Source organism: Eubalaena glacialis, chromosome 11 (genome assembly GCF_028564815.1).
Source record: "Eubalaena glacialis isolate mEubGla1 chromosome 11, mEubGla1.1.hap2.+ XY, whole genome shotgun sequence".
Classification (NCBI taxonomy): domain Eukaryota; kingdom Metazoa; phylum Chordata; class Mammalia; order Artiodactyla; family Balaenidae; genus Eubalaena; species Eubalaena glacialis.
The window spans coordinates 17,716,752-17,740,324 of record NC_083726.1 but is presented as its reverse complement, the minus strand read 5'-3'; the positions used below and the strand labels follow the sequence as shown (position 1 = coordinate 17,740,324).

Here is a 23,573-nt window from a genome sequence, read left to right as displayed (position 1 = left end):
GGATGATGGAAAAGTTCTGGAGATGGATAGTGGTGACGGGTGTACAACAATGTGAATGAACTTAATGCCACAGAACTGTGTGCTAAAAATGGTTACAATGAGTAATGATTCTCCTGTATAACAATGAGGTGGCCAATAAGTAATACAACATAGATAGAGCCCCTCCGTTGAAAAAATGCATTTTTGGTAACTATTTGAATCATCGAAAATAGGTTTATTGAGGGATAGAATACCAAATTAGTAGCTCAATATGGCTCCAAAGTTAGTGTAATGTTTATTAAAATGGAGATTCTGATGTCAGATATACACTGAAAAGAGAAACATGACAACACAGCCCAGGCCAGAGGGCGTTTCCATGCTCCCTGTCAACAACACCCACAGGTAAATGTAGCACTCCATCTTTCAGTCTGGGTTAGCTAAGTGATGGAAGACTTTAGTTGTAAGTCAACCTTTGAAATTAAATGAAATTTAAATCCACCATAGTTAAAAGAATTTCTCCTGAATCAGTCATATATGCTCTGAACATACTAGAAAATTGCTCACTATTACCAAACAATATGTAATTGTGTATGCACTCATACACAATTTGTGCTTTGGAGAAAAAAGTAAAAGTACGACATGGTTCCTATTCTTAAGAAGCATGTCGTCTAACCTTATTTGCCAAGCAGAAATAGCGACACAGATGTAGAGGACAAATGTATGGATACCAAGGGGGTAAGGGGTGAGGTGGGAGGAATCGGGAGATTGGGATTGACACATATAGACTATTGATACTATGTACAAAATAGACAACTGAGGGGAACATACTGTGTAGCACAGGGAACTCTACTTAATGCACTGTGGTGACCTAAATAGGAGGGAAATCCAAAAGGGAGGGGATATATGTATATGTATGGCTGATTCATTTTGCTGTGCAGTAGAAGCTAACACAACATTATAAAGCAACTAGACTCCAATAAAAATTAATTTTAAAAAAGTTATAGAAATATTTTGAAAAAAATTATAAAATGTAAAATACATAAAAAAAAAAGAAGCATGCGTCTAGTTAGACACTAGCCTTCCATTAGTTTCTAGAGTAGATCAAGCTCATTCTCTCCTCAAGGACTTTGCATTTGCATTTCCTTTGTCTGAAATGCTAAGCCTCCATAGGTTTTCACATGTGGCCCTTTCTAGAAACACAGATTGTAGCTCAAAGCCCTACAGGGGGCTTCTTCTCTGAACATCTCATGTAAGGTACTCTGCTTCCCTCTGCTCTACTGATATCATCATCGTCTGATTGATTTTCAATCTCCACTCTAGAATACAGCTCCCATACAGACTTTATTATCTGAGTTGTTTACCAATGTGCCCCAGCTCCTAGAATAATGCCTAGCATAAAAGAGGTGCTCAATAAATATTTGAGTTAAATTGAATCAATCGGCTAATATTCAAATATTTGTCGAATTAAAAGTCTAGGATGAGGGATGTGCCCCACTGACACACAGCTAGGAAGGGATAAAGCTGGGATGTGAGCTCTGCTTATTCCTGCCTGTCATTATACCTAGGAAACCAAAGTCATAAGTAAGAAAATCTTGGCAAACCTGAGATGTAGCCCAGAGGTCAAAGAAGATGAGGAAAGAGAAAAGGTCATGGGGTGTCAGGTGCAAAGCAGAGAGGAAATGGTGAGGAAGAGGGGGCAGGAACAGCCTACTGTACAGAGACCTGGCAATTTGACAGGAGAGGGGACAGAATCGCCAACTCTCTGGACAGCAGGCTGCTCCTCTTCCTCGCCATTTCCTCTTTGCACCTGACAGCCCATGATCTTTTTTTTTTTTTTCTTTTTAAGAGCCTGAACAATGACTAAATGCTAATTAGAGATAGGGATTGATTGTCTAGAAAAGTAATAATTATGAAGGAACTCAAAAAATAATGAAAATTTGAACAATCCAGAAGAGTTTTAAAAAGAAAAAAAGTATCTGTAATCATATCATCCAGAGGAAAAAGCATTTAAAGTATTTTGATGATTTTAAAAATTGGAATCATTCCATCAGTCATTTTGTACACAGTGCTGGTCGCACATTGTCACAAATGTTTTTCTAACTCATCAAAGGATTTTTCAAATATGAATTCATTGACTGTATAACATATTGTATTTAATCTTTAAATATTTAATCTTTTTTTTAACTTTTAGGCTGTTTGCAAATGAGAAATTTCAAGCTGAAAATTGCTGCAATGTACATTCTGATTATTCTCTTAGAACAGATTTCTAGAAGTGGGATCAGTAGGTCAAAGAATATATTTTTCAGGTAAAACTTTTGCATTCTTTTTTGAAGAAGTAATACCCACACGGTTCAAAAATCAAAGTGACATAAAAAGTACGCACTGACAAGTCTTGTTCCTGCCCCTGTCACTGGGCACCCTATTGCTCTTTGTCCCCATAGGTAACAATTTCCGCCCCCCACCTTTTTCCCTTCCAGTGTTTCTTTCTCAAATATTTATCCTTATTTCCCTCATTCTTACAAAAAAGGAGAATACTTTACACACTTTTCCATGCCTTGCCTTTTTCACCTCATTCTTTCTCCTGGATGTCTCCCCCTATCAGTTTGTAGAGATATTTCTCACTCCTCTTGTCTCCCAGTTGTGCTATGTTCAATGGTGTGATTGTACCACAATTTATTCCACCAGGACCCTGAGTTGTTTTCCTTTGCGATTATAAACAAAGCTACAATGAATAACCTTGAAGTATACCATTACATAGATATTTGGGAATATCTGTATTTAGATTCCAAAAATTGGATGTCGACTGACCTCTAGGGTGTGTGGGGCTCCAGGAAGAGCTTTGCAAGGCCCTGGACCTCATAAGCAATTTGAATTTTAAATATTTTACAAAAGTCTTGGGCCCATGTGAAGTATAGAGATGTATCGATGAAAATTTGGTATAATGAGTAGAAAAGAGGTACTTACATCTTTGTTGATTGTTCAGTGAATGCAAAGATTCTTCATAGCGTCCAGGCACCATCTTCTGTGTTCTTTATCGTCAAATGTGCCATTCCTGGCTAATGTCTCCCACTGTGAAGATAAAGAGAGTAAAACTGTTATTACTTGCAATGCTCTGGCTCTTCAGGACCTATTTGTATGGAAACAGTATAGATTTTCTGGCCTCTGCAGTTCCCTAATGCCATTTATTTACTGCTGTTTACGACATTACTCGTGTTGCTGCATCATCCATCTTACCCCAGTGAATATGGACTTCCAACGGCTTTCTCAAAGGTCGTTCTCGTGCTTTGTTAATGGCAGCCACAAACACTCGTCTTACCAGAGGTGTGCAGGAAACCGTGAACGATAATTTGTTTTCTGATCATATAAAATTTGCCATTTGGAATTCTATAGTGTAAATGCAGAACAACACGTTTTCCAACCATGCCGTCTCTTGAACACTTAGGCTGTGGTTACTGCATTTCTAGGTGTGATTTCTTTCAGTGTTGACTGCACCCTGACAAAGATTCAAATTTTAGTCAGGCTCTGGAAACTTCTCCTAGGTCCATCTATGCACTTCCTTGTAAAATCCAGTTTTAGCAAGAACCCTAAGTCAGTTTAATCAGAACCCCTTACCCTTGATATCTGATCACTCTCGATATCTGATGGGTTCTTCATTCTCCACTTTCTCCCAGGCAATGTTTGATCACCCTGGCCTGTCTTCAGCAAAGAATCCCGTTAGGTCAGTTTAGCCAAAATTGCTCTTATTCCTGATGTTTCCTCATAGTAATTTTCCATCCACTCACACCCACCCTGCTCTTTTGCTTTGGAGTTGAGCCCTACCTCTCTCCCACATTGTAAAATCCCACTGCAGTTGTCCCTATATCTATCACAATGGTCCTGAGTCAAGATGGTGCCTTACCATCTTTAAGAAGTGTCGTTGGATATTTTGTTAACAACCTCTGCCTTCCACACACTGTCACCAGTGGGGAGCCTAGGCGAGGGCCCAGGAGCATATTGAGAAGAATGGTCCCATCCACACAGTGAATGGCTGTCCAGTACAATTTAAGACTGACCTGGGAGAGCATGGCATTACCACATCAACTGGAGGCAAGAAAGGACATCCATTGGAAGGGCCAATTGTGGAGCCTTCTGGGGAGAAAGCAGTGGCCACCCCTGGAGGACTGCCTGACATATAGCGTGGAGCCTGCAGGAGGGTGGGGAGACCCTCCCGGCTGCAAACAGTGGGGGCAGAGAGTAAAGGATGCCTGCCACCACCTCCCCACATTTGGATGCTCTAGGCCAGAAATGATGCTGCACTCAGAATGCTGACGAAAGAGATCTGAGGTTCAGGTCCAAGGACTGTCTGCTTCTGGCAACTGGAGCCCATACAGGACCAGATTCAGGTTGGGCAGCCTACCCGGATGGCACTGGTGATCCTGGCTAGTCCCAGGTACCGGAGGGGGACTTAGAAGTAAAATCTGAGGAAGCAGGGCTGGGTGAACTTTTTTGTGTGTAAGGCCCAGAGAGTAAATACTTTAGGTTTTGCAGGTTGTTTGGTCTCTTTGCCAGCTACTCAATTCTGCTGTTATAGAGGAAAAGCAGCCAAAAATATTTGGTTACAGTATGTAAGCAAATGGGCATGTCAACATTCTAATAAAACTATTTACAAAAATAGGCAGTGAACTGGATTTAGCCCACTGGCCATACCTTTATAATCACTGCATGTGGCAGAGGGCTCAGGGCAGGGGCTTCACTTGCCTGGGTCTGATGGTGGGACTATAGGATCAAATGGTAAGTGCATCTGTAATTTTAGTAGATATGGCCAGATTCCCCTGTACAGAGTTATTATATTTTATCATGGTAAATTTATCATTTACCACTAGCAATTTTATCTGTTTCCCTACAGCCTTGCCAAGAGAATGTTCTGACTTTGTATTTTTGCCAATTTGATAGGTGAGAAGTGGTATCTCAGTGTGGTTTTCTTTTTTTTCTTTTTAAGGGATTAGCTTGGGAAGAGTGAGGGGAAGAGCCTTCAAAGATATGGGTGCAGCACAGGCAAATGCCCTGGGGAAGTAAAGAGGTTGTCCAGTTGAATAAATTTTTTTAAATGTATTTTATTTATTTATTTATTTTTTTGGCCATGCTGCGCGGCATGCGGGATCTTCCCTGACCGGGGATGGAACCCAGGCCCCCTGTAGTGGAAGTGCAGAGTCTTAACCACTGGACCGCCAGGGAAGCCCCAGTGTGGTTTTAATTAGCACTTCTTTTATTTTGAGCAATTATTGAGCATCTATTTGGTTTTTACTATGAACTATCTGTCTTTGGCTATTATACTATTGGGTTGTTGGTCTTTTTCTTCCTGATTTATAGAAGTTCTTTATATATTAAGGAGATTAGCCCTTAATGCGTACTCTGTAGTTGTTGGAATAGTGGTCTATACATGTCAATTAGGTCAAAGAGGTTGATACTGTTGTTTAAATGTTTAAGATACCTAGTAGTCAAGTGGAGTTGTTCAACAGGCATTTGGAAATACAAATGTGTTTCCTTAATTTCTCTTTCTGATCTTTCATTGTTAATGTATAGAAATGCAAGAAATTTCTGTGTATTAATTTTGTATCCCGCAACCTTACCAAATTCATTGATGAGCTCTAGTAGTTTTCTGATAGCATCTTTAGGATTCTCTATGTATGATATCACGTCATCTGCAAACAGTGACAGTTTTACTTCTTCTCAATTTGGATTCCTTTTTCTTCTCCGATTGCTGTGGCTAGGACTTCCAAAACTATGTTGAATAAGAGTGGTGCAGAGTAGACATCCTTGTATTGTTCCTGCTCTTAGAGGAAATGCTTTCAACTTTTCACTGTTGCATATGATGTTAGCTGTGGGTTTGTCGTATATGGCCTTTATTATGTTGAGGTATGATAAAACCTGGAGATAAAAACTCTGGAGAGTTTTTATCATAAATGGGTGTTGAATTTTGTCAAAAGCTTTTTCTGCATTTATTGAGATGATCATATGGTTTTTATTCTTCAGTTTGTTAATGTGGTGTATCACACTGATTGATTTGCTGATATTGAAGAATACTTGCATCCCTGGGATAAATTCCACTTATCCTGATCCTACTTCATCAGGACTTCCTTGGCGGTCCAGTGGCTAAGACTTCACCTTCCAATGGAGGGGGTGTGGGTTTGATCCCTGGTTGGGGAGCTAAGATCCCACATGCCTCACGGCCAAAAACCCAAAACATAAAACAGAAGCAATATTGTAACAAATTCAATAAAAACTTTAAAAATTGTCCACATTAAAAAAAGTCTTTAAAATAAAATCCCAGTTGATCATGGTGTATGATCCTTTTAATGTATTGTTGGATTCGGTTTGCTAGTATTTTGTTGAGGATTTTTGCATCTATGTTCATCAGTGATATTGGCCTGTAATTTTTTTTATGGTATCTTTGTCTGGTTTTGGTATCAGGGTGATGGTGGCCTCATAGAATGAGTTTGGGAGTGTTCCCCTGTAATTTTTTGGAATAGTTTCAGAAGGATAGGTGTTAACTCTTCTCTAAATGTTTGATAGAATTCACCTGTGAAGCCATCTGGTCCTGGACTTTTGTTTGTTGGAAGTTTTTAAAATCACAGTTTCAATTTCAGTGCTTGTGATTGGTCTGTTCATGTTTTCTATTTCTTCCTGGTTCAGTCTTGAAGATTGTACCTTTCTAAGAATTTGTCAGTTTCTTCCAGGTTGTCCATTTTATTGGCACATAGCTGCTTGCAGTAGTCTCTTATGATCCCTTGTATTTCTGTGGTTTCAGTTGTAACTTTTTTCATTTCTCATTTTATTGATTTAAGCCATCTCCTTTTTTTTTCATGAGTCTGGCTAAAGGTTTATCAATTTTATCTTTTCAAAGAACCAGCTTTTAGTTTCATTGACCTTTTCTATTGTTTTCTTCATTTCTATTTCATTTATTTTTGCTGATATTTATGATTTCTTTCCTTCTACTAACTTTGGGTTTTGTTTGTTCTTCTTTCTGTAGTTGCTTTAGGTGTAAGGTTATGTTTTTCTTGTTTCCAGAGGTAAGACTGTATTGCTATAAACTTTCCTTTTAGAACTGCTTTTGCTGCATCCCATAGGTTTTGGATCGTTGTGTTTTCATTTTCATTTGTCTCTAAGCATTTTTTGATTTCCTCTGTGATTTCTCCAGTGATCCATCGGTTGTTTAGTATGGAAATACAAATGTGGAACTCGGGTGAGAGTCCAGACTGAGAAATTTAGGAATAATAGGTATAGATGGCATTTGAAACAATGAAATAGGTGAGGTCACCTAGGGATAAAAAATAGAGAAATGGTAATAAAAACTGAGCTGTAGAGCATTCCAACACTTAGAGATTGAGAGGTGGAGGAACCACCAGCAAGACAGAGAGGAGGCTTCCAGTGGTGCAGAAAAGAAAGCAAAAGGCAGACTTTTTTTTAAGCCAAGTGAAGAAAGTATTTCAAGGAGGAAGGAGACTTTGTCATATACCTTTAGAGGCTGAGTAAGATGAGGATTTTTATTGAGAACTGATCTCTGGATTTGCAACATGGAGACTGCTGGTGACCCTGACAGGGGTACTTTCAGTAGAGTGGTGGGGACAAAAGCCTGATCTCCCAGAAAGTGAAGTGATTAGAGAAATAGAGGAGGTTGCTGGGCAGTTGAGGGTTAACTTGATGTCTGAGGTTATGAATGTAAAGATCTGTCCTAGCAGTCATGGGTTCTTCATGAACCATATTCAGCTGTTCAAATGTAGGCAAAGGATAGGCAGAGAGCTGTATTTAACCAGAGCTGTCCAGTAAGTATGAAGGAGGCAGTTGAGGATGTACAGATTGATGGGCCAAGGAACCTAAGTTGAATAATGAGGAGAGAACCTAACAGTGAAAAAGTGGTAAAGCAATGGAGTGGAGATCTAGGTATGGTCAAAGCCCAATTTATTATGCTCATAAACACAACATATATACACGGACCACCCAGTCTCTTCTGGGTGAGTTCCACACGGGCTCAGTGTTCATCTGGTTTATCAAGAAGTAAGTACAACAAGGCTGGGTAAATACATCTTAAATTTTATTATTTGGTTTACAACAATTCAAAGATGGCAGATGCCCATTATAAATGGGTATACTATACTAGAGCTATATCATAAGGCAAGGAAGCCCAATTACTGAAAGACCCTTCAAAATGTACTTCCCTTGGCTACATCATTGATAGTCTACGTCGTGGAATTTTTGATGTCTCCCAGAAGATACATTACCATCAGTTTCTATTTTATTAGGTTCTAAGAAACTTTATTTTTTAAAGAAAAAAATGATTGGAGGGAAAAAAAATGTCTTTGAAAAGACTATCTGTATTTAAATAAAGTGCCTGATAAATTAGTGAAGGGAAGAAGTTTAGAAAGCAAACTTATGTTGTATAAAAATAAATATTGTGAATTTGCTGTATATAAGACTGATAATAAATGATTTTTGTGGGTAGGCAAAGTTATCTTATTGGTTCCATACTTATGAAAACGCTTTCAAAAAACTAGTAAAATTCTTTAAAAGGAATTTAAACCTCTTTTATAAATTAATTCAGCTAATTGGTGACTGATTTTTCCATGTCTTTATTTTTTTTCCCGTTACATGTCTTTTAGACATTTTGTTGCTGTAACCAAGATTGGGTAGCAAAAGAGAGAGGGGACAGAACTCATATCAGTCATCCTAGTTATCTATTAGCATCTCATGGAAAATGGCTAGATCTGGGAAGGGTGGTGGCAATTAAATATTCTATGAAACAAGGCATTGTTCTTTCTTCCAAAGTATTCATTTATCTTTGATTACCTTGGTCTTAGGAACATGAATAATTTAGAGTTGGCTATACTTACCATCAAGATATATTAAGTGAAGATTTCCCTGTCTGAAATTGGAGAGATGTAGCAATACTCTATTCTACTTTAGAAAATCCTGTTTCTCTAGTTGATTTCCAGTTAATGAGTTAGGTACTCTTGGTACATTTGGAGCGTCACAGAAATAGAACTGGCTTAGGAGACTGGGGACCTGTACTTAATCACAATTTGGGTACTCTGTAGCTGTGCAACATTAAAAATGTACCTTCTCTGATTTTCAGTTTCTTCTGCTGTAAAATAGAGATAGGAATATCTACCTGACCTATTTCACAGGTACTGTTGTGAGTAGTAAATAATACATGTATTTGAATGTATTTTGGAATATGTAATGCACTAAAGTTGTTGGTAAATGCTTTAAAAATGTGGTTTGCTGTGCACTTCTTTAGGTTAAAAAAATGAAAATAGAAATCACTGGGAAACATAAATCCTTCTGAATCATATAGCCCAAATGTAAATAAGTAATTTACAAATGCTTTACAATAAAATCCAAGAAATTATTTATGGATATTTTAAAAATAAAAAATCTTGCAGCTAAATATTCATCAACTTAATCATTCTTTCTTTTATAAGAATGTTCACTCTGTGACAATATAACTCTCCAAAGGAGAAATTCTATAATTAGTTCAGTTCTCTGCCTCAGTAGCTTCATTATAAGGCAGAAGAATGGAATAAAGTTTCAAAATAAGCAAAAATATATAACTCTAAACCACAGTCCCCTTATTTTAAAGAGCTTCATAGGAACACTTCCCCCAATATATTTATAAACAACCTACTACTTATATAATGTTAACACTAATTGACAACTTAAACCACAACAATCAAAGTCGATGTGCATTTCTTCTTCCCTTTATCAGTTAAATTATTAAGTATCTGACAGTCTTGAGAGATTCCACTGCATTTTTAAAAAAATGAACTATATGTAATATAAAAATGCTTACCTATTGAATAACTAAGGTGTTGGTCAAGTGTTCAGAATACAATCAGAGTTTTAGAAAAATATCTGAGAAACATAGTAGTGTACCTGATAGTCTCCCACGTAGAAATCAGCCTGTGCAAACAGATGATGTGCACAGGCATGAACAATAACCGAAGTAACCCCACCAATTTCTCCTTTAAAATGGTAAGCCTACAAGTTTCAATAGAGTTCTTAAGAGGAGCGAATGAATCATTTGCTCATTCTAAACCTTAATGATCGGGGCTTCCCCTGCAAATCTTATGATCGGGGCTTCCCTGGTGGCGCAGTGGTTGAGAATCTGCCTGCCAATGCAGGGGACACGGGTTCGAGCCCTGATCTGGGAAGATCCCACATGCCACGGAGCGACTGGGCCCGTGAGCCACAACTACTGAGCCTGCGCGTCTGGAGCTTGTGCTCCGCAACAAGAGAGGCCGCGACACTGAGAGGCCCGCGCACCGCGATGAAGAGTGGCCCCCGCACGCCGCAAATAGAAAAAGACCTCGCACAGAAACAAAGACCCAATGCAGCCAAAAATTTAAAAATAATTAATTAATTAAAAGAAAAAAAAATTTTTTTTAAAATCTTATGATAGCTTGGTTATATTAAATGGTACAGTTTTTTTTAATGAGAAGAAAGTATTAATTATAAGGTAGGTAACAAATACTAAATTCTGGCCAGTAGCAAAATTTTTGCACCACATGACAAAAGCATACCAATAAAATGTGCTAAAGAATAACCACAGAATGCTAATATCCCACTATGATCTTTGCTATCAACAATTTTTAGCAAAGATTTAGCTCTCCATCAAAAGCTTCTGTCTCTCTCTTTCACACACCACACACACACACACACACACACACACACACACGATTTCTCACACCATCTTGTTTCTACAAACACAGCTCACGTTATCTCATTTTGGACTATTAAGTCTTCAGAAAAAGATCAACATTCTTTCAACAAATCAATGATCAAAACTGACCCACTGATGGGACATCCCTGGCAGTCCAGTGGTTAGCACTCTGAGCTCCCAATGCAGGGGCACGGGTTCGATCCTTGGTCGGGCAACTAAGAGCCCGCATGCCACATGGCACGGCCAAAAAAAAAAAAAATGACCCATTGTTTTCATTAAAGGCCATTCTGTGTTTAAAGGGTAGCCTGCCGAGAACTTGCAGAGTTGAAATTAAATTAGCATCAGCACAGGGAAATTCATACAAACAGGTAAAAGTGAGTTTATCTCATACTCAGCAGAACATATTGAGGTCAGGTTAGGAGCAAAGTAATTGGTAAATGGATCCTCAGCTGGCAGAGAGGTGGGCATAGTTAGAACTATTACAAGCTTGGTTGGGCCCCTTTCATTTTAAAGTCTGCTTTGCAGTACAACACATCTGTGAGACAAGAAAGGCTAAACTAGAACTCTGTTTCCTTTAACGTGGCATTATGAGTTAAACAGTAATACATTACATTTCTGCTACGTCTGTGGTTTTAAAATTATTCATTGTAAACATCCTATATTCTTTCCTATTTAATTAATTTCAGAGCTTGAGCTTGTGTCTATGTCTATGTCAAATTATCACTTACTCTATGAAAAGCAGCACAAATACTGTTCATTCTGGTTTCAGCACAAATTCTTTAAAAAAAAAAAGTTAAGGCCATTTAATGGAATCAGGGCCAACTGAAGATTACCCTCGCAGAAGTCAAACTACTGAATTAAAATTTTTGAAAAAGAGCCATAAGTAGTTGTCTTTGTGTTTTCCTTCTTGGTAACTTGAGAGCGGTTTGTAGGATTTATTAGTCTCCAACATCTCCATCTCGATCTCCAATAAGCCAAAGAAAATGAAAACTTAAGGCTAACAAGGCTGTCCCGAGCAGATCACCCAATGCCGTCAGATAGGGGATGGAGAAGCTATCCGGGTCCTTTCCTTTCCTCCAGAAATGATGGACCATCCAGTCAGCGATCCACAGCAAGGTAAACACCTAGAAGAGAACACCAAAGATTACTCCTGTCACCTGGACAGTCCTAGCCCAGTAAACACGGCCGTAAGCCTAAGCCACTGCTCTCTGAAGGGAACAGCATGCGTCTAAGTCAAGAACCTCACTGGAAAAGAAGAAAGAGTTAATTGACAGTAACATTTTCTTTTCACAAGAAAAATACTATGTATCGCTGCAATTGATAAAGTTTTTCTTCAACTTGTCACATGTATCTTCTCATTTTCTTCTAGCCTTCCCCAAACCACCATGTTCCTTATATTTAATAGTATTGTACATTTTGCCAAACCACTGTTGTTTCAACTTCTTCCTATATGATAAATCTGTGAAGAAGGAAGATGACATACAAAGAAGGAAATAAAAATTAAAATAAGGAATAAAATTCTCCTATTGCAGGTACCATCAAATAAAATAAAGATGGAGAACTGACCATTCACTTACTAATTATAAGGCCATTGGTGGCTTGTCAAGGAAAACTTCGGTTCAATGGTAAGAACAGTCACCAGAAGGTAAGTGCACTGAGGAGTGACTTGTTGATACAGATACAGATATATTTATAGATAGACAGGGTCAAAATATTTCAAAGGGCTATTCAAACACTAAGGTGATATAAGTAAGTATTTTCTAGGATATCAGGAATATTAAGACCTTTGTAATGCTTTGAATTTTGGGATCAGATAAATGATTTTTTTCTTTCATCCATTTAGAGTAAGAGGATTCTCTAATCTTCAAACACCTAAAGTATTAAAAGGGATTTGGGATTAGAGAGGTTAATGTTCACTGGTTTGGGACAAGTTGGCAAGTACAGGATACTGGTTGAGAGCATATCTCTATACCTGCTGGCTAACTATAGGCAAGTTACTTAACCTCTCTATGTCTCTAAATGAACATTAGAGATGATAATGGCATCTACTCTCATGAGCATGTTGTGAGGATTAAATCATAGACTGAATAATTCAGTGCCTGGCACACAATACACTTTCAATAGACGTCTGCCATTAGTTGATTTTAACAGTGTCATTGCTATTACATTGCTATTTGTGGTAGTGAGAACACTGCTACGTATAGGAGGAAGCCCGCCTAGGTCTAGCCGAGCCCAGGGTCTGTGACCTTTCACTACTCCGACAAGTAGGCCATGAAGGTGAGGTGTCTGCCTTGGGTTCCAAACTTCTGTGCGGTGGTTTAGCTCTGACACCTTTACCAGGAAGAATGGTGGCTTGTCCAAGCTGAGAGCCATATACTTAATCCAAAGAAGGGAACTTCACATGTCTTTGGACATCAGTCAGAGAGAGAGGTTGTACTTTAAGTCCTGTTTTCTTTTGTATGAGGCTGATTCTTCCTTAGTGTTTCATGGCAAAGACTGTTTTGGAATCATATTGTCCTGTTCTTCAGGACAATCTGTTTTGCGTGTGGAGGAAGCATGGAATGTTAGAAATAATCCTGGATTTGGAAGTCATAAGATCTGGACTTGATTTCCACTTTGGCCATTTATCAGCTATATGACTCTGGGCAAGCTTCTTACCATTAACCCTCAATTTCCTCATTTGAGGAGAACAAAACCAAAACGGGTCTGATATCTGCCATACTTACTTTGAGATAATTAATAAGAGCCTCGGTTTAGGAAGATGAAGAGAAAGGTAAAAAGGCAGCACAGTCTCAAGTTACATTAATAAAAGCATAGTGTACAGACCGAGAGAGTGTCACCCACTGGACCCTGGATGGGTCAGGCCACAACTTGGCAGTGTGTTAGGAACTTGTTCACCCCTGTGCTTCCAGCACCTAGCAGAGTGACTAGCTCACAAAGTAGACCCTTGATATCTGACTGAGGGCATAAAAATCAGCGGGAGACAAGGTCAGTCATATAAGAGACTCCTATGAGAACAAGAACTGTTTGTCCTGGGCAAGGAGGGCAGGAGATGTAAACTTAAGAAGGTTATTGTGTTAGGAGACACTAGCTTATAACACAGTGTCAGAGGGTAGAGTTTTAGGGTAAAGGGTAAAAGTTACCAAAAGTTACCAAACAACTTAAAAAAAAAAACCAATTTGGGCTGTCTATAAATGTAACAAATTATGTAGTAAACTCTGTATTACTGGAGTATATGAAGGTTCAATAAAGAAATTTGTTGATTGTGTGAGTAATATGTGCTGGAGGAAACAAAATTCTTAAAGAGAATGAGGGTAGCTATTTTCTCTGGGATTGGCAGGAAATACAAACAAATAAATCCATATTGTATATTTTTTATAACATTACGTATTTATATATTAATAATATGAGTATATTTATATAAATTTATATAACATACATCATACATATGTGATATATAATTTACTAATTCGTGGTATAACATTTACACTGAATGGGAGATTTGTCTAGAACAGGGGTTGGCAAACTATAGCCCATGGGCCAAATTCAACCTGCTGCCTGTTTTTTGTAAACAAAATTTTATTGGAACACAACTCTACTCATTTGCTTACTTATTGTGTATTTAGTCTATTATTTAATCCTCACAACCTTCTTATTAAGTAGGTACTGTTATCATCACTAATGTTCACTTGGAGAAAGTGAGTCAGAGAGGGTAAAAAACCTGTTTTAGTACTACGATGACAGAATTATGCAGTTGGGACAGAGACCATATGGTCCACAAACACAAAATAGAACTAAAATGGCATCCTTACCTCATACTCCCAAATAAATTCCAGGTAAAGACAAATATAAAAAGCAATACTTGGACTTCCCTTGTGGCACAGTGGTTAAGAATCCACCTGCCAATGCAGGGGACACGGGTTCGAGCCCTGGTCTGGGAAGATCCCACATGCCGTGGAGCAACTAAGCCCATGCACCACAACTACTGAGGCTGTGCTCTAGAGCCCGCAAGCCACAACTACTGAGCCGGCGCACCTAGAGCCTGGGCTCCGCAGTAAGAGAAGCCACCGCAATGAGAAGCCCGCGCAATGCAACGAAGAGTAGCCCCCGCTCGCCGCAACTAGAGAAAGCCCGCGTGCAGCAATGAAGACTCAACACAGCCAAAAATAGATAAATAAATAAATTTATTTAAAAAAAAAAAGCTATATCTGCCTAGGCATATCTTACAAAAAAAAAAAGCAATACTCAAAAAGTTTTATAAGAAAATGTAAGAGAAGGTCTTTAAGACCTTGATGTAGGGAATGATTTCATAAATAAAATGCATAATATATTAAAGGAGGGGTTTATAACTTACATTAAAGATTCCTGTGGTTCAATAAATACCATAAATAAAGTTAAAAATCATGCCCCAGGCTTGGAAAAAAATCTCTGCACTACACAGAACTGACAAAAAAATTAGTATTCAAATACTAAGAGAATATCCAGAGAACTCCTACAGTTCATTAGAAAAAGAAACAATCCAACAGAATAGAAGAGGAAACCTAAAGCTCTAATAAACATATGAAAAGATGCCCAACCTCACTAATAATATGGGGATGTAAATTAAAACCACACTGAACTCCATTTCATATCCATCTGACTGACAGAAATCACCTTTTAAACAACAATAATAGTGAACATTGTTTTTGAAATGGCCCTTTATGGGGCCATGCAGCATTCAAAGAGGTTAACGTGTATGAACTGATTTAATTTTCAAAACATCTCTGTAAAATGCTATCGATTTTTACTATCCCTATTTGAGGTATGAGGAAACAAAGGCATTTATAGAGTATAAGAAGTCTGCCCAAGATCACACAGCTCATAGGTAGTCAGGCTCAAACTCATCCACTCAAGTTTAGTCTAACACTAAAGCCCAAGTTCTCATCCATCAGTGAAGTACATTGTCTTGGTAAAAAAGAACTCCACATTGGCAACATGCACAATTATTAATACTTCGGAGAGCAATGTGGCACTGCGTGTTAAGTGTGAAGATGTGCAGGTCCTTAGTTCAGCAATTCCACTAGAAACAATGATTTTTTTCCCTCTTGCAACCCTAAAAGGATAAAACTATGTAGGCTAAAGGAGGCTAGCCTAAGGGGCTCTGCTGGGCCCAGGTCCCATGTGGCTACCCAAGGACCAGGAAGACCAATATCTTGGTGTACTGTATGCATGCACACTAAGAGAGATGTGCAAGGATATTCACTGCATCACTGTTGTAAAAGACGAAAATTGGAAATAACCTGAAATGTCTATTGAAACAAGAAGGGCTAAATTAACTGTTAGGTCATACAACTGAACACTTCTATAGAAGCTAAAATGAATGAAAAAGAGGGACTTCCCTGGTAGCGTAGTGGATAAGACTCTGCGCTCCCAATGCAGGGGGCACGGGTTCGACCCCTGGTCAGGGAAATGGATCCCACATGCATGCCGCAACTAAGAATTCTCATGCCACAACTAAGGAGCTGGCGAGCTCCAACTAAGGAGCCCTGGAGCTGCAACTAAGGAGCTTGCCTGCCTCAACTAAGGAGTCCATGTGCTGCAACTAAGGAGCTGGCAAGCCACCACTAAGGAGCCTGCCTGCTGCAACTAAGACCCGGTACAACCAAATAACTAAATATTTGAAAAATAAATAAATAAAATGAATGAAAAAGAGCTACATGAATCAATATGAGTACGTCTCAAAAGCGTAAGGCTGAATGAAAAAAGCAGTATAAATAAATGATTCTAATAAGGTTTATAAATATGAAAAATAACACGTTATTTATAGATGCACACATCTGTAGCAATAGTATAAAAACATGCATGGCAACGATACATACCAATTTAGAATGCTAATAACTGCTAGGAAGAGAATGAAATAAGACTAGGAAGGGATATCTAGGAGGCACCAACCATAGGTATGATGTATTTTTATTGATCATTTTGAAATAGTTGCTTAAATAATTTGTTAATGGTTGATAGAGCTGGGTGGTAATTACATGGTTATCTTATTTCCTATCATTTCCTGTACATTTGTGTTTCGTAATACAAAGTGTAAGCAGCTGGGGCAGCGCCAACTCACTGACCAGGGCTGCCCGGGCTACTACTTAAATACCTACCCAGGAGGATGCCTGAGAAAGGAAGGCAGTAAGTATGCCCTGTAGAATCCATGACAAGTTTGGACTTGTAAGGACAAAGTAGTGCTGAGGCTAACACCAAAGGATTATTTTAAAGTCTGTGAATGACTTTTCACGAAGATGGCGCCGCAAGGGAAGAAGGAAGCCCCTGACCTCCCAAAGCCGAAGCCAAAACAAAGGCTTTGAAGGTCAAGAAAGCAGTGTTGAAAGGCATCCACAGCAACAAAAAAAAGATCTGGATGTCATCCGCCTTCTGATGGCCCAAAACACTGTGGCTCAGGAAGCAGCCCAAATATCCTCAGAAGAGCACCCCTAGGAGAAACAAGCTTGACCACTACGCCATCACCAAGTTCCCCCTCACCACTGAGTCAGCCATAAAGAAAACAGAAGGCAATAACACACTGGGGTTCACTGTGGGTGTCAAGGCCAACAAGCACCAAATTAAACAGGCTGTGAAGAAGCTCTATGACACTGACGTGACTAAGGTCAACACCCTGATCAGGCCTGACGGAGAGAAGAAGGCATATGTTTGACTGGCTTCTGACTACGATGCTTTGGATGTTGCCAACAAAACTGGGATCATCTAAACTGTGTCCAGCTGGCTAATTCTAAATATAAAAGTTTTGACTGTAAAAAAAATAAAAAGAAAAGTCTGTGAATGGAGTAAGCAAATGTCTTCAATCTCTCATCATTCTTTCAACTGTCCTGCCCAGGTGGGAGAATAAAGGGATGTATTCTAGAGAAACTGAATGGGAATGACTCAGGTCTCAAGGATACCAGACACTACGAGGTATTGGCAGAGGATGAGGATGAATTGGAAGTCTGCACAGTTAACAGTGGGATTCTTTCAGACCTTTATTTTGTTCCAAGAACAGAGGCAGGCGGGAGTATAACTCCCCAGAGAGGAGGTTAGATGTTCAAACTTGGAGGGCTCCCCGTGAAATGGCCCACCACCCCCGATCCTCCAACAGTAAAGTGCCTAGTCAACAGTCTTCTCCCACCTCCAAGCTACTTAACCTCTCCATGCCTCAGATACCTTCCTGTACAATAGGGAAAACAATCCCTCTCTCATAGAGATGACGAGATGAGCATTAAACAGGGCAGAGCACTTAGAACAGTGCTGGACACATAGAAAGAACATAATAACTATTTGCCATGAATTAAAAGAAACCAGGTCATATATGAAGTAACAAGAATCTGACTTTTCAACAGCAACACTCACTAGTAGAAAAGGGAGCAATATCTTCAAAATCCTGAGAGAAGAGTATTTCCAGTCTATAAGTCTGTGCCCAGTTTATCAACTGAGTGTTGAGGGTAAACTATAGTCATCTTAAGACATGCAGGCACTCAGAAAAATTCTCCCATGTTCTCTTTGGAACTTTCTTGAAAATGTTTTGATGCAAAATGAGGGAGAGAACCAAGAAAGAGAAAGACCTGAGATGCAGAAAACAGAAGTGCCAACCTAAGAGAGAGTGAGGGAAACCTCCAGGGGAAGAGCTGTGCAGTGGGCTGGCGACAGAGTCCAGACAGAGCTGGAGGGTGGAGTGCTCTGCAAATGAAGTCTCCAGGATAAAGGCAAATTGGTAAATTATCTGATATTACAGAGTTTGGGGGAAGGGACTAATTATAGGTGGGTGATAGTTGTGATGGAACACTTGAAAAAAATTAAGGATAGGTATAAAGAAAACTATGTGAGTGAAAAAATAGGGCAATTATCTCCAGAAAAAATTGAAGAGAGATAAAAAGAAAGGAAATATATTGCAATACATAATGTGGCTCTGTGATAAAGGATATTTACAGCCATAGAATATAAATAGTATTTATTAAATAAAAATTGAGCCTTACTATATTAGGAGGATGAAAGTTGGGGAAATAAGGCATAGAGTAAGATAGCTAAATGATAACTATAGGTCCACAGATAATTTTTTAAATTGATAAAGCAAAATTAGCAATCCAAGTACAATACAGAGATAAATAACAGAAGATAGCTGAAGGAGCTCTGCAGGACTATTAGTACTGAGCATTTTACTCCCCCAAACATGTAAAATATCTTTTGTTAACATACATAAAATATCTTTTTTCAATAGGTGATGCATACATGAAGTATGCATGAAGTAAATTTAATGTAACTGGTCTTAAAATATTAAATAGAATAAAATGAATATAATGAAATAGAATAGAAGGTATCAGCATGTAAAAAAAAAGAAAGTACCAGCATGTACCACACACAGTAAGAATATTTCATAAAACTTTAATTTCAGCTATGAAATTATATATATTTACATATAAATAAAATATATAAACATGCATGCATTTATTTAAATATAAACATATTTCTTACTGAGGTCAAAAACATTTGAAAGCTATTGATCTAACATGTACATCCTACCTGTTGTGTTCTAGGGATCTAACATGTAAATCCCCAGAAGGGGAAAACTATGTCTTCTTTCTATTTGATCTCTTGGTTTCCGGCAAAATACTTATACATGATAAGCCTGAAACCAATGGCTGGTGTTGAAGGGGCTCTACCACTGAATAACTGTGTTACTGTCAACAAGTGAAAAAACCTCTAAGTCTTAGTTTCCTCATCTCTAAAATGAGACTCACGGGCTAGTTGCAGAAATGAAACAAGACAATACATGTAAAGGGTTAAGCAAATGTTTGGTACATAGTAAGTACTCAATAAATATTAGTGCCATCATCATTGATCATCAATTTTTACGCTGTCTCAGAATTTACCACCTTTATTTAAAAGGTAATTGGAAGAGAGGCATGACTTTTCACCTTTCTGAGCCTTAGTTCGGTCTTCTTTAAGATGGAAGAATTGGGAGAGACCTCCAAGATGGCGGAAGAGTAAGACGTGGAGATCACCTTCCTCCCTACAAATACATCAGAAATACATCTACAGGGGGCTTCCCTGGTGGCGCAGTGGTTGAGAATCTGCCTGCTAATGCAGGGGACACGGGTTCGAGCCCTGGTCTGGGAAGATCCCACATGCCGCGGAGCAACTAGGCCCGTGAGCCACAACTACTGAGCCTGCGCATCTGGAGCCTGTGCTCCGCAACAAGAGAGGCAGTGATAGTGAGAGGCCTGCGCACCGCGATGAAGAGTGGCCCCCGCTTGCCGCAACTAGAGAAAGCCCTCGCACAGAAACGAAGACCCAACATAGCCAAAAATAAATAAATTAATTAATTAAAAAAAAAAAAAAAGAAATACATCTACATGTGGAACAACTCCTACAGAACACCTACTGAACGCTGGCAGAAGACCTCAGACTTCCCAAAAGGCAAGAAACTCCCCACGTACCTGGGTAGGGCAAAAGGAAAAAGAAAAAACAGAGACAAAAGAATAGGGACAGGACCTGCCCCTCTGGGAGGGAGCTGTGAAGGAGGAAAAGTTTCCACACACTAGGAAGGCCCTTCGTGGATGGAGATGGGGAGTGGTCGGGCGGAAGCTTCGGAGCCACGGAGGAGAGCGCAGCAACAGGGGTACAGAGGGCAAAGCGAAGAGATTCCTGCACAGAAGATGGGTGTCGACCAGCACTCACCAGCCCGAGAGGCTTGTCTGCTCACCCGCCGGGGCGGGCGGGGGCTGGGAGCTGAGGCTCGGGCTTCGGAGGTCAGATCCCAGGAGAGGACTGGAGTTGGCTGTGTAAACACAGCCTGAAGGGGGCTAGTGAGCCACAGCTACCCGGGAGGGAGTCCAGGAAAAAGTCTGGAGCTGCCGAAGAGGCGAGAGACCATTGTTTCAGGGTGCGCGAGGAGAGGGGATTCAGAGCGCCGCCTAAACGAGCTCCAGAGACAGGTGTGAGCTGCGGCTATCAGCGCGGATGCCAGAGACGGGCATGAGACGCTAAGGCTGCTGCTGCGGCCACCAAGAAGCCTGTGTGCAAGCACAGGTCACTCTCCACACCTCCCCTCCCGGGAGCCTGTGCAGCCCACCACTGCCAGGGTCCCGTGATCCAGGGACAACTTCCGCGGGAGAACGCACGGCGCGCCTCAGGCTGGTGCAACGTCACGCCGGCCTCTGCCGCCGCAGGCTTGCCCCGCATCCGTACCCCTCCCTCCCCCCGGCCTGAGTGACCCAGAGCCCCCTAATCAGCTGCTCCTTTAACCCCGTCCTGTCTGAGCAAAGAACAGACGTCCTCAGGCGACGTACATGCAGAGGTGGGGCCAGATCCAAAGCTGAACCCCAGGAGCTGTGCGAACAAAGAAGAGAAAGGGAAATTTCTCCCAGCAGCCTCAGGAGCAGCGGATTAAAGCTCCACAATCAACCTGAGGTACCCTGCATCTGTGGAATACCTGAATAGACAACGAATCAACCCAAAATTAAGGCAGTGGACTTTGGGAGCAACGATATACATATATATTTTTCCTTTTTCTCTTTTTGTGGGTGTATATGTGTATGCTTCTTTGTGTGATTTTTCTGTATAGCTTTGCTTTTACCATTTGTCCTAGGGTTCTGTCTGTCCGTTTTTTTTGTTTGTTTGTTTCTTTTTTTTAGTATAGTTTTTAGCAGTTGTTATCATTGGTGGATTTGTTTTTTGTTTGGTTGTTCTCTTCTTTCTTTTTTTCTTTTTTTATTACTTTTTAATTTTTTTATCTTTAATAATTATTTTTTATTTTAATTATTTTATTTTATTCTTTCTTTCTTTCTTTCTATTTTTCTCCCTTTTCTTCTGAGCCGTGTGGCTGACAGGGTCTTGGTGCTCTGGCTGGGTGTCAGGCCTGTGCCTCTGAGGTGGGAGAGCCGAGTTCAGGACATTTGTCCACCGGAGACCTCCCGGCTCCACGTAATATCAAACTGTGAAAGCTCTCCCAGAGATCTCCAACTCAACGCTAACCCAGATCCACTCAACGACCAGCAAACTACAGTGCTGGACACCCTATGCCAAACAACTAGCAAGACAGGAACACAACCCCACCCATTAGCAGAGAGGCTGCCTAAAATCATAATGAGGTCACAGACACCCCAAAACATACTACCGGACGTGGACCTGCCCACCAGAAAGACAAGATCCAGCCTCACTCTTCAGAACACAGGCACCAGTCCCCTCCACCAGGAAGCCTACACAATCCACCTAACCAACCTTAGCCACTGGGGGCAGACACCAAAAACAATGGGAACTACGAACCTGCAGCCTGCAAGAAGGAGACCCCAAATGTAGTAAGTAAAGCAAAATGAGAAGACAGAGAAACACACAGCAGATGAAGGAGCAAGGTAAAAACGCAACAGACCAAACGAATGAAGAGGAAATAGGCAGTCTACCTGAAAAAGAATTCAGAGTAATGATAATAAAGATGATCCAAAATCTTGGAAATAGAATGGAGAAAATACAAGAAGCATTTAACAAGGACCTAGAAGAACTAAAGAGCAAACAAACAATGACGAGCAACACAATAAATGAAATTAAAAATTCTCTAGAAGGAATCAATAGCAGAACAACTGAGGCAGAAGAACGGATAAGTGACCTGGAAGATAAAGTAGTGGATATAACTACTGCAGAGCAGAATAAAGAAAAAAGAATGAAAAGAATTGAGGACAGTCTCAGAGACCTCTGGGACAACATTAAATGCACCAACATTCAAATGATAGGGGTCCCAGAAGAAGACGAGAAAAAGAAAGGGACTGAGAAAATATTTGAAGAGATTATAGTTGAAAACTTCCGTAATATGGGAAAGGAAATAGTCAATCAAGTCCAGGAAGCACAGAGAGTCCCATACAAGATAAATCCAAGGAGAAACACACCAAGACACATATTAATCAAACTATCAAAAATTAAATACAAAGAAAAAATATTAAAAGCAGCAAGGGAAAAACAACAAATAACATACAAGGGAATCCCCATAAGGTTAACAGCTGATCTTTCAGCAGAAACTCTGCAAGCCAGAAGGGAGTGGCAGGACATATTTAAAGTGATGAAAGGGAAAAACCTACAACCAAGATTACTCTACCCAGCAAGGATCTCATTCAGATTTGACGGAGAAATTAAAACCTTTACAGACAAGCAAAAGCTAAAAGAGTTCAGCACCACCAAACCAGCTTTACAACAAATGCTACAGGAACTTCTCAGCAAGGAAACACAAGAGAAGGAAAAGACCTACAATAACAAACCCCAAACAATTAAGAAAATGGTAAATGGAACATACATATCGATGATTACCTTAAATGTAAATGGATTAAATGCTCCAACCAAAAAAAAGAGACTGGATGAATGGACACAGAAACACGACCCATATATATTCTGTCTACAAGAGACCCACTTCAGACCTATGGACACATACAGACTGAAAGTGAGGGGATGGAAAAAGATATTCCACACAAATGGAAATCAAAAGAAAGCTGGAGTAGCAATTCTCATATCAGAGAAAATAGGCTTTAAAATAAAGGCTATTACAAGAGACAAAGAAGGACACTACATAATGATCAAGGGATCAATCCAAGAAGAAGACAGAACAATTGTAAATATTTATGCACCCAACATAGGAGCACCTCAGTATGTAAGGCAAAGTCTAACAGCCATAAAAGGGGAAATCGACAGTAACACAATCATGGTAGGGGACTTTAACACCCCACTTTCACCAATGGACAGATCATCCAAAATGAAAATAAATAAGGAAACACAAGCTTTAAATGATGCATTAAACAAGATGGACTTAATTGATATTTATAGGACATTCCATCCAAAAACAGCAGATTACACTTTCTTCTCAAGTGCTCATGGAACATTCACCAGCATCGAT

General features: G+C 39.7%; 1 protein-coding gene and 1 pseudogene across 1 annotated transcript in view; one reads left to right on the top strand and one right to left on the bottom strand.

Annotated features, from left to right (window-relative positions):
* Positions 1 to 11,611: 11,611 nt before the first annotated feature.
* SLC41A2 (solute carrier family 41 member 2) overlaps positions 11,612 to 23,573 on the bottom strand; it is a 108,279-nt gene continuing 96,317 nt past the window's right edge. The window contains exon 10 of the mRNA XM_061205101.1: positions 11,612 to 11,799. Within this exon, the coding sequence (XP_061061084.1) occupies positions 11,614 to 11,799 (186 nt within the window). The 3' untranslated portion in view covers positions 11,612 to 11,613. The remainder of the gene's footprint in view (positions 11,800 to 23,573) is intronic.
* On the top strand, positions 16,951 to 17,417 carry LOC133101085 (large ribosomal subunit protein uL23-like; annotated as a pseudogene).